A 24530-nucleotide genomic window follows, 5' to 3' on the forward strand; every position below is an offset into this window, starting at 1 on the left:
CTTTGACTGGGGATTTCAATGAGTTAAGCATATCTTGTGCGCCTCGGGTTCCAAAGAACACGCTTTGAAGAACACTAGATTAGGCGACTTCCTCAGGGACCGTCTCAACTCTACCTGCTGCATCAGGCCCTGGACTAGGCATGTGGGGCATTTCAGGGACGAATCCGTCACCAGCCCTGTCCTGAGGGTCCCCATGGGCAGGAAGATAAGACTTGTGCTTAGGCAGCAGATGCCGGTAGGAAGGACCAGCGTCATAGAAGAGGGGGAGGCAGAGCCACGAGTCCAGAAGAGAGTGAGAGCATGCCTGGCTGCAGGCGGCTTCATGGAAGAGGAGGCTGAGAGCTGGACTCTGACAAGCGAGAGGGGCTTGGACTGTTGGCCAAGGAGGGGACACCAACATCGGCAAAGGTGAAGAGAAGGGAAAGCACAGGGGACAGATGAGGTACACGGGTGGTACGGTGCATCTGGAGGAAACGAGTGGGAGGGCAAGCTTGGAGATGACGCTGGAGAGAGAGACTGGAACCTCAGCAGGGGCTCAAACCAAATGCAGGGCAGAGCCACTGGAGGTTGTTGAGCTGGGGGCATGGATACACTTGTGGCAGAGTAATCTTATAGCTGTTCACATGCTGGCGTGGAAGAGAGGCCAAGTGTGAGAGGAGGCAGCCTTGCCCAGGTCAGCCCCATCTCCCAGCAGCCAGAACCAGCTCTGCAGCAGATGGGCAGAGAGCCCACAGCCAGATGCCGCTGGCAAAGTTGACCGAAGATGCAGGGTGGGGGCAGCCAACCTCTACAGGAGGAGGGAGGGTGTGAAGACGAAAAAGAGGAAACTGATCAGAGGGTCCTCTTAAGAACCACAGTAGACAGAGCAGTAGTCTCTGCTTGCATCGAGCTTGCAGACTAGTGAGGGCAAGAGACATGAATCAAAGACCCACACATAATTACAAACCATAACAGGTATAATATGAAAAAGTTTAGGATGTCCACCAGACATCTAACAGGGGGTAACCTTGTTCAGAGGAGCCAGGAGAGGCTTCTTACAGGAAGTATCACTGAACAAAAGTCTGAAAGGTGAACAGAAGCTAACCATGCAGAAAGGTGGACAAAGAACATCTCATGCAGAACAGACTGCAAGGTAAGAGCAGTGTTCAAGGACCTGAAAGGTCGGTCTGGCTGATTTGTGGTTGGAGGGTCTGGCATGGTGATGGTGCCACCCATACAAAGAGGGAGTCTGGGAAAACTCCTGGTTTCAGGCAGCTGGAAAAGGACAAAATGCCAAAGAAGGAGCAGCTGGAACAGCAGAAGAATAATTCAGGATTTCCAACTCACCTCCCCCTCTACCGCCCCCATTCCAAGCACCCCTCAAGCCTGACCTTGCATGAAGTCCCAAATGTTGCACCTCTGGCCTGAGAGGTGGACCACAGGACAGTTTGGGGCCAGACCCCCTTGCTCAGTCTTGTCCTCTAGTCGCTGCCAACCGATCTTCAGGAGGAACCAGAAGTACTGGGTGTTGAAGAAAGTTGGGCCCCAGTTGTCATAGGGAAAGTGGGGGTTCTCGGCCTTGTGGCTCTTCTGGCTCTTGGCCAGAATGTTCTGCTTGACTCTCCCAGGGAAGAGTGTCAGCAGCGTTTTGCCCACAGCCACATGCAAGGCCACCTGAAAGAGTATCCAGAGCCTCTTCAGCCACAGCCCTGGCTGGGACAGTCCCATCTTGGTGCAGCCAGAGCCGGCTCTGTGGCAGATGAGCAGAGAGGCCACAGACAGGCAGCACTGGGCGGAGCTGGGCAAAGGTGCAGGGTGGGGGCAGTCAACCCCGGCAGGAGGATGGTGCCAGGACAGCCTCGTGTTTGCCTTCTTGTCAGTAAAATGGAAAATTCCAAACGAGGTACAAAAAGGTCTGTTCTAATCACCTGCTAGAATGGCTACTATTAAAAAAAAGAAAATTACTAGTGTTGGAGAAGATATGGAGAAATAGGGCCACTCATTCATTGTTGGTGGGAACATAAATGATGCAGCCACAGTGGAAGATGGTTTGGTGGTTCTTCAGAAAACAGAGTACAGAATTATCATGTGACCCACATGGTATAATGTGTAATAATGGGAGAAATATGTCATGAATGGGCTGTTTATCTAAAGATCTTAATTATCTCTCAATTAATCTTTAAGTCTAGAAATTCAATGATCTGCCAAATAAAATTACAGCAGAAACATTTGACAAAAGTATCTTGAAGTTTTATGGAAAAAAAGTCATAAGAAGCTAAGTCAATTTTGAAAAAGAAGAGCATAAGGAAGTATAACAAAGCCTCTGTAATAAAAATAAATAATTTGGTAGGGGCACAGGGACAGAATAGAGTCCAAAATAGATTGATTATATCTATCATCTATCTCTGTATCTCTGTATCTATGTATTTATCTATCAATCTGTCTACCTACCTATCTACCCATCTCTCTATACAGCTGTCATCTATTTATCTGAATTGATACTTATTATGGAATTGGTTCATTATAATGGAGACAAATACAGTTGGAGACACATTCAACATAGTCAAAGGTAAACTCCAGATGGACGAAAGAACTAAAAAATATATAAAGTCATAAAACAAATAGAAGAAAATATCAGAGATTATGTTTGTCAACATGGGAAGGGAAGATTTTCTTAAATATGACCTGAAAATCAGAAATCACAACGGCAAAAAAAAAAAGGATGGATTCAACTAAGTAAAAATGAAGGATATCTGTTAACAAAAATGGACATTATGGACAGAGTTAACCAACAGGTACAGGTTGGAAAATGGTATCTGCAAAGTCAAAATATTAATCTTTTGTCAATTTTTGTTCAAAGATGCGGAAAGGGTAAGTAAATAATACCGTGCACTTGCAGGTAGTTCTTGAGTGTGACACCCGCCATGGTGGTGGCCCCTGGGTCGCTGAGGTTTGGAGGGCAGCAGGCCCCCCCAGCCTGTCTTCCCTGGCAGCCTTTGACGAAGGAGGGTGGGCTTTGGTGTAGGAGGCCTGGCCGTGCATCTGTGGTATGCTGGTAAATGTTTCTTTCTCTGAAAAGAGTATGCACATATACCTACATAACTTTATTTATGTTTTACCCATACAAAGAATGTACTAAATTCCATATAGTCAATTCATTCTTACAGAATCTTTCATTGGTTTTTGCCAAACTCTTGTTTCTGTAGCCAATTTATGGTTGCAGCCGATGAACAAGCATCTTGAACATGAATGATAGCTAATATTTTTCTTTGAACTAAGGAGTAAGAGGAAAGTGAAACAAAGATATATGATGAAACTTCACTTGTTCATCCATGATGTAATTTGTTTTTGAAGAATATTTGCTCAATTTTGTGTGCTATTCACAGTGATACTACTAGAGATACAACGCATACTTTTGTATTTAATGAGCGTTATTAACATTTTCTCCATCACTTCCTTAAGTCTAAATCAGGGGTCAGCAAACTATGGTCCACGGGCCAAATCCAGCCTGCTGTCTGTCTATTTTTGTAAATAAAGTTTTATTGGAAAACAGCCATGTTCACTTATTTACACATTGTCTATGGCTCTTTTTGTGATACAGTGGCAGAGTTTTGTAGTTACAACAGACTGTAGGTGCACAAAGCTAAAAATATTCACTCTTCTAATCTTTACATAGAAAAATTTGCTGCCACCTGGCCTGGTCTAGAGAGTTAACAAAACAATAAATCAAGCCCAGATTTATAGCATTTGCCAATCTCTGTGAGGTAAATAATTCCATCGTTGCTGATTTTAAGCTACCACATACACAATATCACTGTGTATGTGGAGGTGAGGTAGGAAACCAGACAGATAAAACATATATCAATAATCTCAAGAGCATACATAATACTAGAATGTAGAAAAACATTTAGGAAGTTTTAAATTTTGAATATATAGTCCCTTTGTCTTTTTTTTTGTTTTTTTTTTAAAGATTTATTTTTTATTTATTTAATTGCCCTCCCCTCCCCCGGTTGTCTGTTTTCTGTGTCTTTTTGCTGCGTCTTGTTTCTTTGTCCGCTTCTGTTGTCGTCAGCGGCACGGAAGTGTGGGTGGCGCCATTCCTCGGCAGGCTGCTCCCTCCTTTGCGCTGGGCAGCTCTCCTTATGGGTGCACTCCTTGCGCGTGGGGCTCCCCTATGCGGGGGACACCCTTGCGTGGCAGGGCATTCCTTGCGCGCATCAGCACTGCGCATGGGCCAGCTCCACACGGGTCAAGGAGGCCCGGGGCTTGAACCGCGGGCCTCCCATGTGGTAGACGGACGCCCTAACCACTGGGCCAAAGTCCGTTTCCCCCGTAGTCCCTTTGTTTTTGTGTTTTAAAGATTTTAAAATTTATTTCTCTCCTCCCCCCTTGTTGTTTTGTGCTCACTATCTGCTCATCTTTTTTTTTTTTAGGAGGCACCAGGTATGTGGGAAGGAGGCACCCAATCACTTGAGCCACCTCCACTCCCTGCTTATTGTGTCTCTCATTGTGTTTCCTTGTTGCATTGTCATCTTGTTGCATCAGCTCACCACACCAGCCCCTTATGTCAGCTCGCTGTCTTGCTCTTCTTCTTTAGGAGGCACCAGGAATTGAACCTGGGACCTCCCATGTGGTAGGCTGGTGCCCAAGGACTTGAGCCATATCTACTTCCCTAGTCCCTTTGTTTTTAATGTAATTTATTTAATTGTAAGTTTATATAGCTTAATTTTTAATAATGGCTGGGTTTAATAAATGGCTCATGGAATTCTGGAAAATTTAACAACTGGCTCTCAAGAGCCAGTCTGAACATGCTGCAGTACACCACTGGCCTGAACCCCACCCAGCTGTTTGACCAAGGCTGAACCACCTACCCTTCCCTGGCAGAGTGCAGGCCATGCTAAGCCTCCCCTCCCCTCAAGGATTTTGTACAGCAACTAATCTGAAAAAGATATTTTAATTTTATGTCTGGATTTCTGACCTTTTTCTGTTTATTTTCTGGATGTGTATGGAGGGTCCCCCTTCTTCATTTCTTGTTCTGTTTGATAAACTTTGAAATTAAAAAAATTTTAAAAAAATATGTTTTGGTGTATTCTCTGTATCTTTATTATAATAGTAATAATAATAATAATGTAGACTGGGAAGTTCCCTTTAGAAAAAAAAGGCCTGTGCTTTTCAACCTTGTCCACCAAGGTAAGTAAGGATATAGGGCTAAGCCCACTGCCATTTTCAAAGTTCTTTGAAGTCTCCTGTTTTGTCTTTTAAAATGTATGTGGTTTTCTTATAAATTTTCATAATAAAATTCAGGGTGTGGGAGAAGGTACGTGGATTTTGTGTCTTGCTTATGGCAGGATGAGTCTGGCCTCGCCAGAGCAACTTGCAGGCCAACTATTTCCATTTATCCTTGTCCACACTCAGGCTCAAACAATTTTAGCTCTTAACAGCAGGCATGTAGAAAAAGGAAAAGGGGGCTGTTTATTAGAGAGCAATGTTCTCAAAAAGGAAAAGATGGAAGTGGTACCAACTGCCCGTCCTTCATTGTGACCCCTGGAGACAAAATGAGAGGCTCCCTCAGCCCTAGCAGCCATTTCCTTGGAATGATTGTTGTTTATGGAGTGATGAAGATACCTCCTGGAGCATGGTTCAGCTTGTGTGGCTGCCAGCTTTGCTCACTGTAGAAAGTCAGGGAACCCAGCTGGAATTATAGGCATCACCTGACTAAGGCTCTATCCTTTCAACTTGTCCTCTCCACCCCGAGTCCCTGTCCATCAGAGAAGACTTGCCCTTCAGCTTCCTTTCTCACTCATCCTTTCCTCTTCTGTCTAAGTGGTCCTGGGGTGGGCTCTCTCTTTCATTGCTTCATTCCCCTCAGAGGAGTAGAGGTCTAATTAGCATCAGCTCCACTCACATTCTTATATTTAGGGAGACAAGTTAAGAAAATCTGGGAAGCGGACTTGGCCCAATGAATAGGGTGTCCACCTATCACATGGGAGTTTCGTGGTTCATACCAACCTGGGCATCCTTGACCCGTGTGGAGCTGGCCCATGCGCAGTGCTGATGCGCGCAAGGAGTGCCATGCCACGCAGGGGTGTCCCCCACATAGGGGAGCCCCACGTGCAAGGAGTGTGCCCTGTACCAGGAGAGCCGCCCAGTGCGAAAGAAAGTGCAGCCTGCCCAGGAATGGCGCAGCACACACGGAGAGCTGACACAACAAGATGCTGCAATAAAAAGAATCACAGATTCCAGGTGCTGCTGATAAGGATAGAAGTGGTCACAGAAGAACACACAGTGAATGGACACAGAGAGCAAACAACTGGGGCGGGGCGGGGGGGAATAAATAAATAAATAAATCTTTAAAAATAAGAAAGAAAATCTGAACGGTTTAGCTCAGGGTTTCTCAACTTTGGCACCATTAACATCTTGGATCCAATAATTTTTTTTGTTGTGGGTGGCTGTCCTGTATATCGTAGGATGTTTAGCAGCATCCTGGCCCCTACACATTAGATGCCAGTAGCACCTTGAAGGTGTGATAATCAAAAATGCCTTCAGACATTGCCAATTCTTCCCTAGGGGACAATATTGCCCTCAATTGAGAACCATTGTTTTAGCTAAATCAGTACAAAGTTATCTTTAATTCCTGACTCATTTTGAGCCAAAATTTACACATCATTATTATTAACATATCAATATAACTTTTCCTTCTCTTTCCAAGGAAAGAAATATATAAATATTCTGCATGAAAATTTCTTGTACACAGGCTGAAATTTGCTTTGCCTTTATCATCTCAACCCCCAAAAGAATAACTTTGAGAAATATACCATACAATTCTCTACAGTATATCATTGTATAATATGAGTCCCCCTCCGGCCTTACACACACATCCAAAACCTTTAAGTAAAATTGATGTAAATGGAAATTAAAACTACAATGATACTGCATCATACCCCCTGAGATGGCTATTATTTAAAAAACTGAAAAGAACAAGTGTTGGCAAGGATGCAGAGAGATAGAAATGCTCACACAATGTTGGTGGGAATGTAAAAAGGTGCAGCTACCTAGAAAACAGTCTGGCAGTTCCTCAGAAAGTTAAACATGTAATTACCATATGACCTGACAATTCCACTTCTAGTATATACCCAAAAGAATTGAAAGCAGGACTTTCAGATCGATGTGCTAGGTTATTTAGAACAAAGCAGCATTACTTCAGTCCATGCCCTACATCCTGGAGGACAGCGCTCCAATTCTATTGTGTGCTTTCCCTAAGCTGGAGCCTTAGTTGTGTCTTTAACAAGCCATTCCACCATCTACTAGGCTGGCTTCTTCTGGGTGACCGGGTTATTACACGGTCTTTTATTTTTTTGAATGCATAGGCTTCTGTGTCACTTCTGTTCTGCTTCTGGGGGTGCTCAGACGAATCGACACTACCAGGCTCTCGATGACTCATTCACAAACTCAGAAAGTAATCACTGGATAAATAAATTCTTATGGACAAAAAAGAACGGGGCGGGGGGGGGGGGGTGAGAGGAGTGGAGTGGTGACTTGGTGAATCTTTAATATTCACAATCGTCCTTAATTACCCTATCTTCCATAAGAAATAAGGTATAAAGAAACAGCAAGAAAACCCCACATTCTTGAGAAGAACTCTGCGCGCCACCCGGAGCTAAGAGAGCTAAGGGGATCTGGCTCAGCGATCTCACTATTCCGCTGCGTATGTGCCTGTCTCTTTAAGAGCCGCAGCCTCACCATCTGGAGGGGCGGGGCTGGGAGCGGTCTCTGGGCACAGCTGCCCGGCGAAGTCTCTAAAAGCCTCTTTTCTAGGTGCTGCTGCCCCTTTAAAGAGGAGGGGTTCTGCCCGGAGGAGGTGGAGAAGTTCCGCCCCGCCGGATCTCCGGCTTCCGGCAACTCCGCTGCACCGGGACTGGCGCAGAGCATCTGAGGCCGAAGCCCTCTGGGGACCTGCTGGACGCCGAGCTTGTGGAGGTGAGGCGGTGGGGCTTGCGGGGCCAGCCCTGGGCAGAGGAAGCCAGGGATCTCCTGCCCGCCGAGGCCGCTGCAGTCCAGCTCCTCGCCTTAAAGCACTGTCTCTACTGCCAGGGCATCTCTTTCCCGGGCCAGCCTGGGCTGGCTGTGGCCCAGGTTGCAGGGTCGCCGGCACTCACCAGCGTCTTCCAGTTGTCTGGCTGTGCGCAAAGCTCCGTTGCACTGTCTGTTTAATGGTGTGTGTAGGTGTGAGTAGTTGCCATTATAAACCCATTTTACAGATGAAGAAACTGAGGCCCCAAGGAGCCCACAGTCACTCAGCGAGAAGCAACAGAATCGGGAGCCATACCCAGGTCTGTCTGACCCCAGAGCCTGGGTCCTTAACCACTGGCTTCGCTGAACTGATCTTGCTCTTTTTCACTTTCCGCTTAACCACCTTTCTCAAACCTCAGCGTCCCCTTCCTCATTCTCCCACTTCCAGGCTGCGCTTTGTCCCTAAACACTCTCACAGTGATGAAACTGGATGGAAGCTTTGTTTGCCCAGGATTAGTTTCTCTAACTGTTTAATAATATCTGGTTATCTTTACATAAGCCTGTTAAACCCCACTGAAAAAGGAGGCCAGGGAAAGTAATACCATCTCTAAAGCTGAAGTAATATTTTATTCTGTTATCCTATTAACTTTATTTTATTTTCTTTTTAGACCTCTGCACGTTTTCTTCCTAATAGTTGGTTTAAGACCCACTGGCTGAATGGCAACTGCAGATGTTTTGCAGTTTGAAGGTACTTCACTTGAATGCTCACCTGCATGTTTATGATCATTATTCCACAGTTACAAGCAACAGATTTTTATTGCTCTACTGCTTCATACACTAAAGACTTTTCAGACATCTTGGTAAAAAGAATGTTAGCCATGCTCAGGTTTTTCTGTTTGCCCTTATCAATTGTTCTTTTTTGCTACATAGCCCTTCATATTGGTGACATCGTAAATTTAGTACAGCGATTGTAGAAAATATTTATTCTTTGTGCTTGGAACTGTACTAGGTGAAAATACAAAGGAGAAATTTATACACTGGAACTGTAGATAAAAGTATATAAATAGGTAATTACAATAAAATATGATCAGGTCATTTCTTCATTGAATCAGCAAGTAGAGCTCATGAGTATGACCATGAACTAAGCAATTGTTATAGTTACAATTGTTATAGTTACTAGGGTCAGAAGAGTGAATCAGACTGTCAGTTTCTGCCCTTGTGAAGTTCTCAGTCTAGTTTGGAAAACATTCATTTGTTAAATGATCGTTCAAATATATATCTACAAACTAGACATACCTCAGAGAATAGATTGCAAGTTTGGTTCCAGACCAGTGCAATAAAGCAAATATCTCAATAAAGTGAGGCCAAGAATTTTTTGGTTTGCCAGTACTTACAAAATTTATGTTTACACTCTACTGTAGTCTAAGTGTGCAATAGCATTATGTCTAAAAATTGCTTTATTGCTAAAAAATGCCAACAATCATCTGAGCCTTCAGCGAGTCATAATCTTTTTCCTGGTGGAGGTTCTTGCCTCAGTGTCGATGGCTGCCAGCTGATCAGGGTGGTGGTTGCTGAAGGTTGGGGTGGCTGTGGCAATTTCTAAGGATAAGGCAACAATGACGTTTGCAGCATTGATTGACTTTTCCTTTCAAAAAATACTTCTCTGTAGCATGTGATGCTGTTGGATAGCATTTTACCCACAGTAGAACTTCTTTCTAAATCCGTCATTCCTCTCAAACCCTCTTTCTGCTTTACCAACTCAGTTTATATACTATTCTAAATCCTTGTCCTTTCAAGAATATTCAAAGCATCTTCACCAGGAGTAGATTCCATCTCAAGAAACTATTTTCTTTGCTTATCCAGATGAAGCAACTCCTCATCCATTAATATTTTACCTTGAAATCACAGCAATTTAGTCATATCTTCAGTCCTTTTGTAATTCTAGTTCTCCTGTTATTTCTATCACATCTGCAGTTACTTCCTCTACTCAAGCTGTGACACCCTCAGAGTCATCCATGATGGTTGGAACAACTTCTTCCAAACTCCTGTTAATGTTAATATTTTGACCTCCTCCCATGAATCACGAATATTCTTAATGGCATCGAGAGTGGTGAATCCTTTCCAGGTTTTCAATTTAATTGCCTTGATCCATCAGCGGAATCACTTGGTATAGCCGCTATAGTCTTACCAAATGTATTTCTTAAATAACAAGACTTGAAAGTCAGAATGACTCCTTGATCCACAGGCTGCAGAACAAATGTGTGTTGGCAGGCATGAAAGCAACATTAATCTCATTGTACATCTCCATCAGAGCTCTTGAGTGATCACGTGCATTGTCAATGAGCAGAGATATTTTGAAAGCTATCTTTTTCTGAGCGTTAGGTCTGAACAGTGGGGTAAAATAGTCAATAAACTATATTTAAAAAAAAACAACTATATTGTAAATAGATGTGCTGTGATCCAGGCTTTGTTTGTTCCATTTATAAAGCATAGGCAAAGTAGATTTAGCATAATTCTTAAGGGCCCTGGGGTTTTTGGAGTGGTAAAGGAGCATTGGCTTCCACTTAAAATCACCAGCAGCATTAGATCTTACAAGAGAATCAGCCTGTCCTCTGAAGTTTTGAAGCCAGGCATTGACAACTCCTCTCTAGCTAGGAAAGTAAGTAGGCTGTTTATTCCACATTTAGTGTAGCCACCGTCATCAGTGATTTTAGCTGGATCTTCTGGATAATTTGCTGCAGCTTCTGTTCAGCACTTTTTGCTTCATCTTGCACTTTCATGTTATGGAGACAGCTTCTTTCCTTAAACCTCACGAACCAACCTCTGCTAGCTTCAGACTTTTCTTCCGCAGCTTCTTCTCCTCTCTCAGCCATTTCAGTACTGAAGAGATTTTGGTCCTTGCTCCAGATTAGACTTTGGCTTAAGGGAATGTTGTGGCTGGTTTGATCTATCAAGACCACTAAAACATTCTCCATATCAGTAATAAGGCTGCTTCACTTGCTTATTATTCATGTGTTCCCTGGAGTAGCACTTTTTGATTTTCTTCAAAAACTGTTCCTTTGCACTCACAACTTAGCTCTTTGGCCCAAGAGGCCTAGCTTTCATCCTGCCTTGGCTTTTGACGTGCCTCCCTCACTAAACCTAATCATGTCTTGTTTTTGTTTTCAAGTGAGAGATGTGTGGCTTGGAAGCCATTGTAGTGTGATTGATTGGCCTAATTTCAGTACTGTTGTGTCTCGGGATAGGGAGGCATGAGGGTGGGAGAGAAACAGGAGAGGAGTCAGAATACACGCAACATTTATTAAGTTCACCATCATATATGGGCATGGTTTGTGGTGCCTAAACCAATTAAAGTAAAAACCAAATAATAACATCAAAGGTCACTGATCACAGATCATCATAACAGATATAATAATAATGAACAAAAATATGAAATACTGAGAAAATTACCAAAATGTGACACAGAGACCTACAGTGAGCACTTGCTATTGGAAAAATGGTGCTGATAGAGTTGCTCAATGCAGGTTTGCCGCAAACCTTCAATTTGTAAAAAATGCAATTTCTGCAAAGGGCAATAAAATAAAGCACAGTAAAATAAGGTATGCCTGTATTGAAGTACTGGAAGAAAAGTTCAGAGGGATATTAGGACTCTTAACTCAGAGTCTGACCTAGGCTAGGAATTTTTTATTTTTATTTTATTTTTATTTTTTTATTTCTCTCCCCTTTCCCCCCCACCCCAGTTGTCTGTTCTCTGCTTGTGTCAGCTCTCCGTATGTGCAGTGCCATTCCTGGGCAGGCTGAGCTTTCTTTTGCACTGGGCAGCTCTCCTTATGGAGGGTACTCCTTGTGCATGGGGCTCCCCTATGCGGGGACACCCCTGCGTGGCATGGCACTCCTTGTGAGCATCAGCACTGCGCGTGGGCCAGCTCCACACGGGTCAGGGAGGCCTGGGCTTTGAACCGTGACCTCCCATGTGGTAGGCGGACGCCTTAATCATTGGGCCAAGTCTGCTTCCCACTAGGCTAGGAATTGAGGAATGCTTATTTATCTTATAAACATTTACATTTACTCTATGTCAGGCACTGTATTTAGTGCTTTTAAACATTAAGTCATTTACTCTTCATATCAACTTTATTGGTACCTATTTTACCAGTGAGGAAACTGAGGCACAGAAAAATTAACTAATTTGTCTGAAGGTCACTCAGTAAGCAGTGAAGCCAGGATTTGCACTCAAGCAGTCTGTCTCCATAGCCTATGCTACCTCTCCGCTATCTGAGGAAGAGAATGATGTTTAGAAGAAATCAATTCATCAACAAATACCATCAGCTCCACTGTGAAGTCCATCTGGCATCTGACCACTTCTTACTCCCTCTGCCACCACCACCTTGCTCAAAGTTACCATCACTTCCTATTTGGATTATAGCCTTTACCTTCCTATTGATCTCCTGCTTCTTCCCTTGCCCCCTGACCATCTGTACTTTACTCTGCAGCCAAAATAGACCTTTTAAAATTAAGTCAGATCGTGTCATTCCTTCAAAACCTTTCAGTAGCTCCCATCTCACTCAGAGTGAAAGCCAGACCTTTCTGTGGCTCATGAACTCTACACAGTCCAGCCCTTCACCTCCACTCATTGCATCTTGTGCTGCTCTTGCCCTTTCTCTCTGTCCCAGATGCACAGGCCTTGTCACTGTTCCTCCTATATACCAAGTACACTTAGAACTTGTGTACCATTTTTTCTGTCATCTTCAGATAGCCTCATGACTTGCTCCCTCCTTCTGTTCAAATCTCACCTCAATGAAAGTCCTTCCTTGACCACTTTATCCAGGAGTCAGCATGAGTGACTTCAAGAGTTAAGAAGAGCATGTGCAAAGTCTCTGAGAAGAGAAAGTTTGATTTTTTTCCCCTCAAAGAATTGAGAGGAAAGCAGATGTGGCTTAAGCTATTGACCTCCCACCTACCACATGGGAGGGTCCAGGTTTGGTTTCTGGTGCCTCCTAAAGAGCACAAGCAAGACAGCGAGCTGACATGACCGGCTAGCATGGCGAGCTGATACAACAAGATGATGCAACAAGAGACACATGGGGGAAAACATAATGAGAGACACAACAAAGCAGGTTGCTGAGGTGGCTGAAGCAATTAGGCACCTCCCTCCCTCATGGGAGGTCCCAGGTTTGGTTCCCAGTGCCTCTTAATAAAAGAAGACTGGCACACAACAAACAGACATAGCAAATGCAAACAAGGGGGTGGGGAGAAATAAATAAAATAAATCTAAAGAATTGAGAGAAGGCCATTGTACCAGAGCACAGGTGGTAAAGGAGGCTGGCTCAAGGTGAGTCTTTATTTTTTTATTAAAGATTATTTTTTATTTATTTCTCTCCCCTTCCCCCACATTGTCTGCTCTCTGTATCCATTTACTGTGTGTTCTTTTGTGTCCGCTTGCATTCTTTTCATGTGGCACTGGAAAACTGTGTCTCTTTTTGTTGCGTCATCTTGCTGTGTCAGCTCTCCCTGTGTGCAGCGCCTTTCCTGAGCAGGCTGCACTTTTTTTGTGCTGGGCAGCTCTCCTTATGGGGCGTGCTCCTTGTGTGTGGGGCTCCCCTACCTGGGGGATGCCCCTGCGTGGCATGGCATTCCTTGCACACCTCAGCACGGCTTGTGGGCCAGCTCATCACACGGGTCAATGAGGCCCTGGGTTTGAACCTTGGACCTCCCATGTGGTAGGCGGACGCCCTATCCATTGGGCCAAATCCACTTCCCACAAGGTGAGTCTTGAGAGGAAGCAGGAGTCAGATCACACAGGGCCTTGTAAACTGTGTTAAGGACTTTGGTGTTTAGTAGAGAACACAGAGTGCTGGGGGACCTTGGAAGGCTTCCCCAAGGAGAAATATTAGAAGAAAAAGTGGAGTTTAAAACCTATCAGGCAGAAGACATTGTGTCAGGAAAGGAACAGAGGCAAAACAGCATAGGATATGCCAGCAGGTAGAAGAAGACAATGTTGATGGAAGAAACATATCAATCTTGCTCTCAAGGAGCTGTGATGGACAAGAATAACTAATAAAATGCAGAATGAATAGAGTCATTGTGTCAGAGGTACACATACCCTACATTCCACCAAACTGCCATATGTTATCTCTCAAATGCATTCTGTCTTCTGGGCCTTGCTCACCCCATTCCCTTTGCCAAGATGCCGTCCCCCATCGTCTCTGGTCCATCATTCTCAAATGATATCTTCTCCAAGAAGCCTTTCCTGATCCATCAACTAGATGAGATCTTGTCATCCTCTGAATCCCTTTGACCTTTGACCTTTAAAGTGGCATTCCCAGTTTTACCTTCTGACATGCTCTCTCCCCTGGTAAACTATTTATTTAAATATTTGACTTAAGTGAATCTTCCTTGGCCTGATTCTTTTAGGCAAAGTTGTGACTATTTTTTGAAATGTCAGTGCCCTGTCCAGTCCATAAAGAGTAGCTATAACAATATTTAGTATTATATAATTCTCAAAATCTCTCTGTGAGGTAGGTGAAGAAACAGAGACTCAGAGATGTGGAGTAATTTGCCCAAGGGCATGGAACTACTGAGTGTTAGAGCCTGTCTTAATTTCTTAGGCTGCTTAAGCAAGTACAATGAAATGGTTCAGCTTAAATAATGGGAATTTATTCACTCATGGTTTTGAGACCAGGAAAATGTCCAAATCAAGTATCATCGAGGTAATACTTTCTTCAAGGTTGGTGTTCCGGGGCTGGCTGCAGTTGATCCTGGGTTCTCTGTCACATGGCAGGGCACATGGTGGCATCTGCTGGTCTCTCCCTTCTCTTCCAGACTTTGCTGATTTCAGCTTCTTGCTTCCATGGCTTTCTCTCTCTCATGTTTCTGTTTATAAAGGACTCCAGTAACAGGATCGTAAGACCCATCCTTATTGAGTTGGGCCACACCTTAACTAAAGTAACCTCCTCAAAAGGTTTTATTTACAATGGGTTCACATCCACAGGAATGGATTAGGTTTAAGAACATGTTTTTCTGGGGGTACATACAGCTTCAAACCTCCACAGAGCCTGTGACAGTTTGAAATTCTTTTATGAATCCCCAAAAAGAGATGTTTTTGAACTAATCATTCTTGTGGGTCTGAGCCTCTTTTGATTGGACTACATCAGGAATGAGGTGTGACTCAGGTTGAGTCTCCGCCATCTTACTGGGTCTGGTGTAAATGAAGGTACACAGAGAGAAAAAAAGAAGCCACCGTACTGATCCTGCCATGTGAGAGAGAGGACTGCAGGAAAATAGAGAAGCCCCGAGGGCTGAGGGAGGTCCTGGAGTCTGGGACCAGCAGAGCACAGAGGCATGGAAGGTGGCTGGGCCCATGGAGTAACTCAAGCCTCAAAAGAGGAGCTCTGCCATATACATGAGAGCTCACAGCTGAACTCAGGAAGAAAGCCGAGCAGCTGAGACTGAGAGGAGGCCTGGTAAGAGACAAGCCCTGTGCCTGGCTGCCCACAGGTGAGCTCCAGGAGGTGGGAGATTCTGGAGGAGAAGGCAGAAATCAGTGGCCATCTTCACCACGTGGCAGGATGCTAGGATCAATTGTAGCTGTCTTTGGTGAGAAAACCTCTCTGATGGTACCTTGATTTGGATATTTTATGGCCTCGGAACTATAAGCTTTTACCCCTCATAAATTTCCTATTATAAAAGGCAACCCTTTTCTGGTACTGTGCATTAGCAGCCCTTTGGCAAACTAAGATAGAGCCTTAACTTGAACAAAAGATCATCTCACTCCAGAACCTCATGCTGTTTCAATGACTCAGACATTGCAGAATGAGGCTTGAGTTAATTTTAGTCATTTTGGTTCTCCATAAAATTATTCATATAGCTGAGAGGCAGTAAGACTTATCCAGCAGCCCCATTCTAGTGCCAGTCATAGGGTTCATGCCATGGTTGTAGTGTTAATATGATGCCTTGCTGGTATCCTTCCCTTCGTCCTTCCGAGAGCAGGAAGGTTTGTCAGGATGCCTAGAGACAGGCAGTCTCGATCATTGCTGGTGGGCATAAATAGGTGAGACTCTTTTAGAAAGCAGGTCAGCACTATGACTCAAGAGCCTTCAAAATGGTTTGCACCCTTTAACCTAGCAATTGTACTGATAGATGTTCTTCCTAAGATAAACTTCCTAAGGCTATAGCCTGAGAAGAATTCTCTACTTAGACACTTCTCACAGTGTTATTTGTAGTAATGAAAAGTTGGAAATAACTCAGACATCTAATAATAGTGGCATCATTATCTAACTTTTATGCCCCCCCATAGAACATTATGTAGCCATGTAAATGATCATTGTAAAGACTGTATCGTATGAGAAAATCACTTTTATATACCTCCAGTAGACAAAGGAGCATAGAAAATTATTTATGCAGACATGTTTTATTTCAATTTGCTTTATTGCACTGAGCAGAAATTGTGTTTTTTACCAACTGAAGATCTGTAGCCAGGTTGAATTTAACAATTCTATTGATGCTGAGATAGGGCAAAACTAGGCTTCTTGTGCTAAACAGGTAGCTAAGTTATGAATGCAAAGAAACAGGTTTTGAAGGAAATGAAAAGTGCTATTCCAGTGAACTATGAATGATAAGAAAGCGAAGCAGCCTTATTACTGATATGAATAGAGAGAAGATCACACCAGCAACAGCATTCCCTTAAGCCAAAGCCTAATCCAGAGTAAGACTCTAACTCTCTTCAGTTCTGTGATAGCTGAGAGAGGAGAGGAAGCTGCAAAAGGAAGGTTTGAAGCTAGCAGAGGTATGAGGAAAAAAACTGTCTCTGTAACGTAGAACTGCATGGTGAAGCGAAAAGTGCTGAATACAGAAGCTGTGGCAAGTTATCCAGAAGGTCCAGCTAAGATTGTTGATGAAGGTGGCTACACTAAAAAACAGATTTTCAGTGTGGAATAAATAGTCTTCTACTGGAAGAATATGCCATGTAGGACTTTCCTAATGAGGAAGGAGTAGTCAATGCCTGACTTCAAGGCTTCAAAGCTTCAGAGGACAGGCTGATTCTCTTGAGCTGGTGACTTTAAGTGGAAGCCAGTGCTTATTTACTATTCCAAAAACCCTAGGGCCCTTAAGAATTACCCTTTGCCTGTGCTTTATAACTGGAACAACAAAGCCTGGATGAGAGCACATCTGTTTACAACCTGGTTTGCTGACTATTTTAAGTCCACTGTTGAGACCTACCACTTAAAAAAAAAAGATTCCTTACAAAATATCTCTGCTCATTGACAATACATGTGATCACTCAAGAGCTCTGTTGGAGATGTACAATGAGATTAATGTTGTTTTCGTGCCTGCCAATGCACATCCATTCTCAGCCCATGGATCAAGAAGTCATTTTGACTTTCAAGTATTGTTATTTAAGGAATACATTTGATAAGGCTATAGCTGCCATACATAGTGATTCCTCTGATGAATCAAGGCAATTGAATTGAAAACTGGAAAGGATTTACCATTCCTGACTCCATTAAGAACATTCATGATTCATGGGATCAGGTCAAAATATCAACATTAACAGGAGTTTGGAAGAAGTTGATTCCAGCCATCATGAATGACTTTGAGGGTGTCACAACTTCAGTAGAGGAAATAACTGCAGATGTGGAAATAATAAGAGAACTAGAATTATAAGTGGAGCCTAAAGATGTGACTGAATTGTTGCTATTTCATGGCAAAATGTTAATAAATGAGGAGTTGCTTCATATGGATGCGCAAAAGAAGTGGTTTCTTCATTCCTGGTGAAGATGCTATGAACATTGTTGAAATGACAACAAAGATTTAGAATATTACATAAATTTAGTTGATAAAGCAGCAGTAGGGTTTGAGAGGATTGTCTCCAATTTTGAAAGAAGTTCTGTGGGTAAAATGCTATCAGACAGCATCATATGCTACAGAGAAATCTTTTGTGAAAGGAAGAGTCAATCAATGTTGCAAATGTCATTGTTGTCTTTTTTAAGAAATTGCCACAACCACCTCAACCTTCAGCAACCACCACCCAGATTAATCAGCAGCCTTAAACACTGAGGCAGGACCCAACTCCAGCAAAAAGATTATGACTCGGGGAAGGCTCAGATGATGGTTAGCATTTTTTAGCAATAAAGTATTTTTTAATTAAGGTATATAAATTATTTTTTGGACAATGCTATTGTACACTTAAGAGACTACAGTATAAGATAAATATAACTATTATATACACTTGGAAACTAGAATATTCGTATGACTCATTTTGTTGTGGTGGTCTGGAACTGATCCCCAACATCTTTGAGGTATGCTTGCATAGCACTTTCACATCCTAGATCAGTATTTGGCACTTTGTAGGCTTGCAGTAAATATTTCTTGAGTGAATGAATAACCATCACTGGCATAACTCTTACTATGTAGAGATAAATACCAAAATGTTAATAGTGTTTGCCTTTGTGTGATGGGATTAAGAGTAGTTTTTATTCCATAGTTTCTACTTTCACTCCCCACCCCCCCATATTTTCTATTATAATTACATATGACATATTGGAAAAAATTTCCATTGAAATTCTTTGAACTTGAATCAAAGAAGGAATGCTTAGATTGAGTTCTTGCATTGGTCCAAGCACTGTGCTAAGGATTTTACTTAGGTAGTATTCCTTACTCTCCCAAATCCTTCCCAATAAATATTATTCTCCCCATTGTATAGATGAGAAAACTAAGATTTCTGGTTATTTATTCAGGCACATATAATTAATAAGTAGCTGAGCCAGAGTTGAAAAGCCAGGCCTGACTCCAAATTCTGTTGTTTTCCTAATCATTTCTATTTCTAGATGAGATTTTTTTTAGGACTATTTGCCATTTGTATTAGATAGTATCCATCATAAAGCTGCGGCTGTAACAGCTTATTTTTAAATGAGAAGTGTAGTGTTTCCAGTGTGGATAAGGTCTCTGAGGCCCTTGAATTCTAATTGATTTCAGAATTTGGTGATGCAGCTACTTCTCTCACAGCAAATCCAGATGCCACCACGATAAGCATTGAGGATTCTGGTGAAACCCCAAAACATCAGCCGGGAACCCCAAGAGGCTCAGGAAGAGAAGAGGATGATGAGTTACTGGGCAATGATGACTCTGACAAAACTGAGGTTCAACCTTGTCTTTGAAATACTTTTTTCTTTTAATTTTTTAAAGCTTTATGCCAGGTATAGTGCCAGACAGTGGCAACACAAAGGTCAATCAGAAATGGCCTCTTTCTTGGTGGAAGAAACAGGCCATTGGAAGTGCATTGGGAGAGGGAAACACAGGGAATTGGGGGAGCAGAGAGAAAGGGTTTAGGGAGGGCTTCCTGCGGGTATTGACACTTAAACTGAGTCTTGATCAGAGGGTAGGAATTAACCAGGGGAAGAAGGCAGGGAAGGGTGATCTAGCAAAGGGAACGGACTCAGTAAAATCACAGAGGCATGACAGAACATGGTATAGGCAGGAAACTGTAAGAACTTGAATACAATGGGAACAAACTGTAGGTGAAGACAGGAGATCAGGCTATACAGATAGGCAAGAACTCAACCCAATGAGTATAAATTGTATTCTGAAGACTATAGAGAGCTTTGAAATTTTTTAAGCAATATACGATAGTGGTCATGTGGAGTATGAATTGGAGAGAGTTGGCCTGGAGGCCAGAAGGTCAGGTAGGAGACAGTTACAATGGTGTAGACTAACAGTGATGCTGCCTGAATTAGAGCTGGGCACAGATGTTTAAGGACTGGGTTCAGCAGAACGTAGTAGAAAAGGGATGAGGGAGAGAGAAATGGAAGGGAGCATCTAGGGGATTCTGCACTTGGTTGGATGGTGGATGTGAGGTGACTTTTTTCTCACAAAGGTGTATTTCCACACTGTTGATGTGTTTCTGAGTAGTATTTCAATTACTATTTTAAAACTGAATCACAATTGAAATGTACTAAAGGAGCACTCAGTTTATAGAAGTGGGTTCATAGGCTTATTAAAATAAGATGGATGCCAGGTACTCTGAAACTCCATGAAATCTCAAAATAATTAAGTACAGAATTTTATGCTAAATTATTATAAATACCATTAAATACTAGACATTTTGGCAACAAGTCAGACTTAGGAGCCATTGAGATCTGAGTTTGAAGGTAGTGATAGGGCTGTGTGGTCTTAGGTGAGTTACTTTAACTTCTCTCAGTTTGAGTTTCCTCATTTGAAATATGAGAAAATAGTATGTTGGGAGCAGATATGGCCCAAGTGGTTGAGCACCTGCTTCGCAATGGGAGGTACTGGGTTCGGTCCCTGGTGCCTCCCAAACAAAAAACAAAACCACAGGCAAAACAAACTCAGGGGAGCCAATACGGCTCAGTGGCTGAGTGCCAGCTTTCCACATTCAAGGTCCCAAGTTCAATCCCTAGCCCCTGGTACCTTAAAAAAAAGTTGACTACTATCATTATTACCATCTCAAAAGCTGATATTTATTTAGTCTTTAGTAGTGCCAGATACCATATGAAGTTCCTTACTTGGATTATCTTGCTTCATCCTAAAACCAACTCTATGAGCCAGGTATTGTTATTATTATTATCCTCATTTTACAAATGCAAAACCTGAGGTATAGAGTTTAAGAAACTTGCCCCAGGACACAACTGGCAGGTCACAGATCAAGACTTTAAACTGGGGCAGTCTAAATCCAGAGCCTGTACTCATCACCTCTTACCAGAGTTAATGTATGTTAAATGCCAGTTAAAGCGATTGGTGCCCACATAATACAGGAGTGATTATTAGTATACTTGAGGAACAACAGGCATCAGAAGTTTAAGAAGAAATATATAGGAGGAAAAAAATCTTAAAATTGAAAACCTCTATCCATTATCTCAATTGTGCCTATAAATTGGGAAGAGGCTGCCAGTATTCCATGATATAACAGAATTCCTTGGCCATTTGTATCAGATAGGATCTATAGTCAAGCCGAGGTTTTAACAGCTTGTCTTTAAATTAAAAGTGTAGGGAGCAGATGTGCCTCAAGCAGTTGTGCGCCTGCTTCCCACGTGGGAGATCCTGTGTTTGGCTTTCAGTACCCCCTAAAAGCAAAAAACAAATAAACAAAAACAACTCCTGGGAGCTGATGTCGTTGAGCACCAGCTTCCCACATACGAGGTCCCGGGTTCAATAAAAAAAAACGTAGTGTTTCCAGTGTGGGTATGTCTGTGTTGTTCACGATCCTGTCTAATATTACAGTTGGAAAGAACCTCCAGGGGTCTCTGTTTTGGTCCCCTTCCAAGATATTAATGCTGCCCATGGTATGTCAGAAAGATAGCACTTGAATATCTCCAGGACTGGGCTGTGTGCCAGAATGCTAGGCAGCACAGGCTAGTGTTGGACAACTCAGTTATGAAAGTTTTTCCCTTTATAATGAGCCAAAATTATCTGTCCATGGCACCTACTCTTGTCCTGCAAATCTACTCAGAGTCAATGTGTGCCTTTTGCTGCCTGAATCCTCTTCATGTATCTGAAGAAGACAATCAGGATTCTGCCAAAGGGCCTTCATTCTGCCACAGAAGAGCCTCATGTGCCTCTTCTAAATTATAATTTTTGTTCTTTTTGTCAGAGCAGTAATATTTTTATGTTTTGGTATTCCATATGAATCAGTATATCAGAGTTTTGGCAATTCGGATGGTGATAGTGGTAAGGATCTTGAAATGGTAGACTAGGAGAAGACATTCAAATACAGCGACTGCCTACTGTATGTGTATTTATGTATATATTATATGTAATATATATTGTATATGATATTTAATCTAATCCTCCCTGTAATCCCATGAGGTAGATCTTACTAGCTGTAGGCTGATAAATACATAAGATTCTGATCTTTTGCACATCTTGGCTTTTCCATTAGATCAATTCTTTCTCTCTACACAGATGGAATTAGGGATTGCTCTGTGTTCATTATGTTTATTTTACCTGACAGTTACTTGCTGGACAGAAGAAAAGCTCCCCCTTCTGGACATTCGAATACTATCAAACATTCTTTGATGTGGACACTTACCAGGTTTGTAAACCAGTTTCACCTTTCTTTTTGCATATAATGGAGACTTGTTTCTTCTGTGGTTAAACAATCAAATAATGTGAAAACCTTTTATATATTGGGAATGGTCTTAAAGTAAACAGTGGCATTTGAAAGTACTATGATCATAAAAGCTACAGAATTTCAATTTTGCTGTCATTGAATTTATTAAACTTTCAAAAAAATCTTCAGTAGGATTACTGCTATGTTGTTTTTCAGGTCTTTGACAGAATAAAAGGGTCTCTTTTGCCAATACCAGGAAAAAACTTTGTGAGATTATATATTCGCAGCAATCCAGATCTCTATGGTATGTGTGGTGCCATTTGATTCTTTAGCATATACCTGTTGAACTCAGGTGAGTATGTGAGTTGCCTGGAAAGTTGGAGGAGTGCACTGTTGGTGGGATATGCAAACTTTCATTAGATTCTGCTGAGCTTCGGTAGCAGCCTTTGCAAAGAGTTTTGGGGAAAGTGCAATTATATATTAATGCCATGGTTAACAGTGATAATATGTCCTTCAAAAGTCTTTACATGATGTTATAAACTTGAAACAAAATTAAATCAGTTTGTCAGGAAGAGATTGCTTATTTTGATTTATGGAGGATACAATGGTAGGGGGTGAGTGTTTTACACTTTTTCCTTTTCAGTGTTGAGTTTTGGCTCTGTTCTGGAATGGACTGGCTTCCCTTGGGATTCTGTCAGCAGCCCTGGACATCTGTAACAAGGATGGGCCAGGGGGTGACCATCGTCCCCTGATTTTCCTGCTTTCTGAGCAAAGCTTTGAGGTCCACAGTGCTCCAGAGAGAAAGGGGTCTACAAATGTTGGCCTATTGCTTTTGAGGGTAGAAGAGAGCCAATAGTTCTAAGCACTTTCTCTGTGCCAGGGACTGCACTAGATACTCTGTGTGCATGGCCCATTTAATTCTTACAACAATCCTCTAAGAGGTATTATTTTTCCTGTTTTCCAAATGAGGAAGCTGATGCTTAATGAAGGTCAGTATATGCTCAATGCTAAACAATAGATGGTAGAGAGATTATATATGTTGATTATAAGAGAAAAAGGAATTCACAAGAATCTACTATGTATACTACATACACAATTTAATCTTTACAATAAAGCTAAACTGTTATTATCCCTATTTTACAGGCTGAGAGTTGTCAAACATAAAAAACAGAATTAGACTGTAGCTAAGGGTTACATAAAGGCCATATTCATTCTATTAAACTAGTGATTTTAAGGTACAGAACTTTTTTCTCAAATGGCAAGGAAGACCAATATTTAGAACCAATAAAAGTGGAACTGTTCTAGATGAGGCTGAGGAGAGATTCCCTTCCCCTGAGCCCCCTTTCTCTGTGACAATCCAGAAGTTCCTCGGTGGGCTCCCTGGAGCTCCAGGGAGCATGATGTGAACTCCATTGCCCTGGCCCGAGCTTTTTGTCTAAAGGTTGCTAAAGCCAGTTTCTCTTTTTAGTCTTCTCATTCATTCCTATTTCTATCCTGAAAATTTCTTGTGGGGCAGGCTCTGTGTCTAAATAATCCATGTCATCCGTGTCCAGCAGCGCGTTCTGCATAGAGTAGGTGCTCAAACAATTTTTGAAACCTTATTTTATGCTAGGCTCTATACTAGACTGGGGACTGGAACATCAAACCATAGTGCCCATCCTCAGAAAAGAAGACGGGAAACTAACATTTGTTATTTTACAAGTGGTAAGCATGGAGCTAAGTGATTTACTTATTCTATTTCCCATACTCCAAGGTAGCCTTATCTTAGAAAAGAGATAGCCGAGGCTTGCGGAGGGTCACTGGCCCATAGTCATAGAGTTAGCAATAATAACAATAATACAAACACACTTAGAGTGCTTACTATGTGTTGTTATTAGGGAAGAACTGTTAATAGGGAGGAACCCTACTAACCCTCATAACAATGTCAGCTTTATGAGGTAGGTACTATTATATGAGGAACCCTCATAACAATGTCAACTTTATGAGGTAGGTACTATTATTATCCCCAGTTTGTAGATGAGGATACTGAGTTACACAGAGGTCAAGTAACTTGCCTAAGATCATATAGCTCATAAACGGCCAAGCTCAGTTTTCAAACCAATGGTGTAGCTTGTAATTCCACATTCTTCATCACTATGTTGTGCTGCCTCTCAAGACAAAGCCAGGACTTGAATCCAGAGCATGCTTTTTTCCCACAACACAAGTAGCTTCATGACCTCATAAACATGGGTAAACAAACGAACAAAAAAGGCCCAATATAGGTAAAGTATTTTATAGCAGAGAGAGGCTGGGCATTGTGGGGTGGATTAGAGGAAGGCAGTCAGGAAAAAGATTGCAGAAGAGGTGCCAATCATTCTGGCCTAAGTAAAAGATTGGTGAATTTGACTACATTTAAACTAAAATTTAAAATTTCTCCACAATAAAATAAACTACTGGCAAAGTAAAAAACAACAACAAAAAGAGTCCAGAGAAAACATTT

The 24530-nt window shown here is 42.2% G+C and overlaps 2 protein-coding genes across 10 annotated transcripts in view; one reads left to right on the top strand and one right to left on the bottom strand.

Moving 5' to 3' along the window:
• DIO1 (iodothyronine deiodinase 1) overlaps nt 1–1754 on the bottom strand; it is a 30039-nt gene extending 28285 nt beyond the window's left edge. The window contains exon 1 of the mRNA XM_058303537.2: nt 1371–1754. Coding sequence (XP_058159520.1) covers nt 1371–1707 — 337 coding nt within the window. The 5' untranslated portion in view covers nt 1708–1754. The remainder of the gene's footprint in view (nt 1–1370) is intronic.
• A 6048-nt stretch (nt 1755–7802) lies between these two features.
• Nucleotides 7803–24530, top strand: part of YIPF1 (Yip1 domain family member 1) — a 63646-nt gene continuing 46918 nt past the window's right edge. For 2 of the 9 annotated variants that reach the window (XM_058303542.2, XM_071217433.1), the window contains exons 1-6: nt 7822–7956; nt 8238–8309; nt 8658–8737; nt 18961–19124; nt 21953–22033; nt 22268–22355. In XM_058303542.2, the coding sequence (XP_058159525.1) occupies nt 8707–8737; nt 18961–19124; nt 21953–22033; nt 22268–22355 (364 nt within the window). In that variant the 5' untranslated portion in view covers nt 7822–7956; nt 8238–8309; nt 8658–8706. Of the gene's footprint in view, nt 7957–8237; nt 8310–8657; nt 8738–18960; nt 19125–21952; nt 22034–22267; nt 22356–24530 lie in introns of all 9 variants that reach the window. The other 7 variants (XM_058303543.2, XM_071217435.1, XM_071217432.1 and 4 more) reach the window with 4 other exon arrangements.

The sequence above is a fragment of the Dasypus novemcinctus genome, chromosome 9 (assembly GCF_030445035.2).
Source record: "Dasypus novemcinctus isolate mDasNov1 chromosome 9, mDasNov1.1.hap2, whole genome shotgun sequence".
Classification (NCBI taxonomy): domain Eukaryota; kingdom Metazoa; phylum Chordata; class Mammalia; order Cingulata; family Dasypodidae; genus Dasypus; species Dasypus novemcinctus.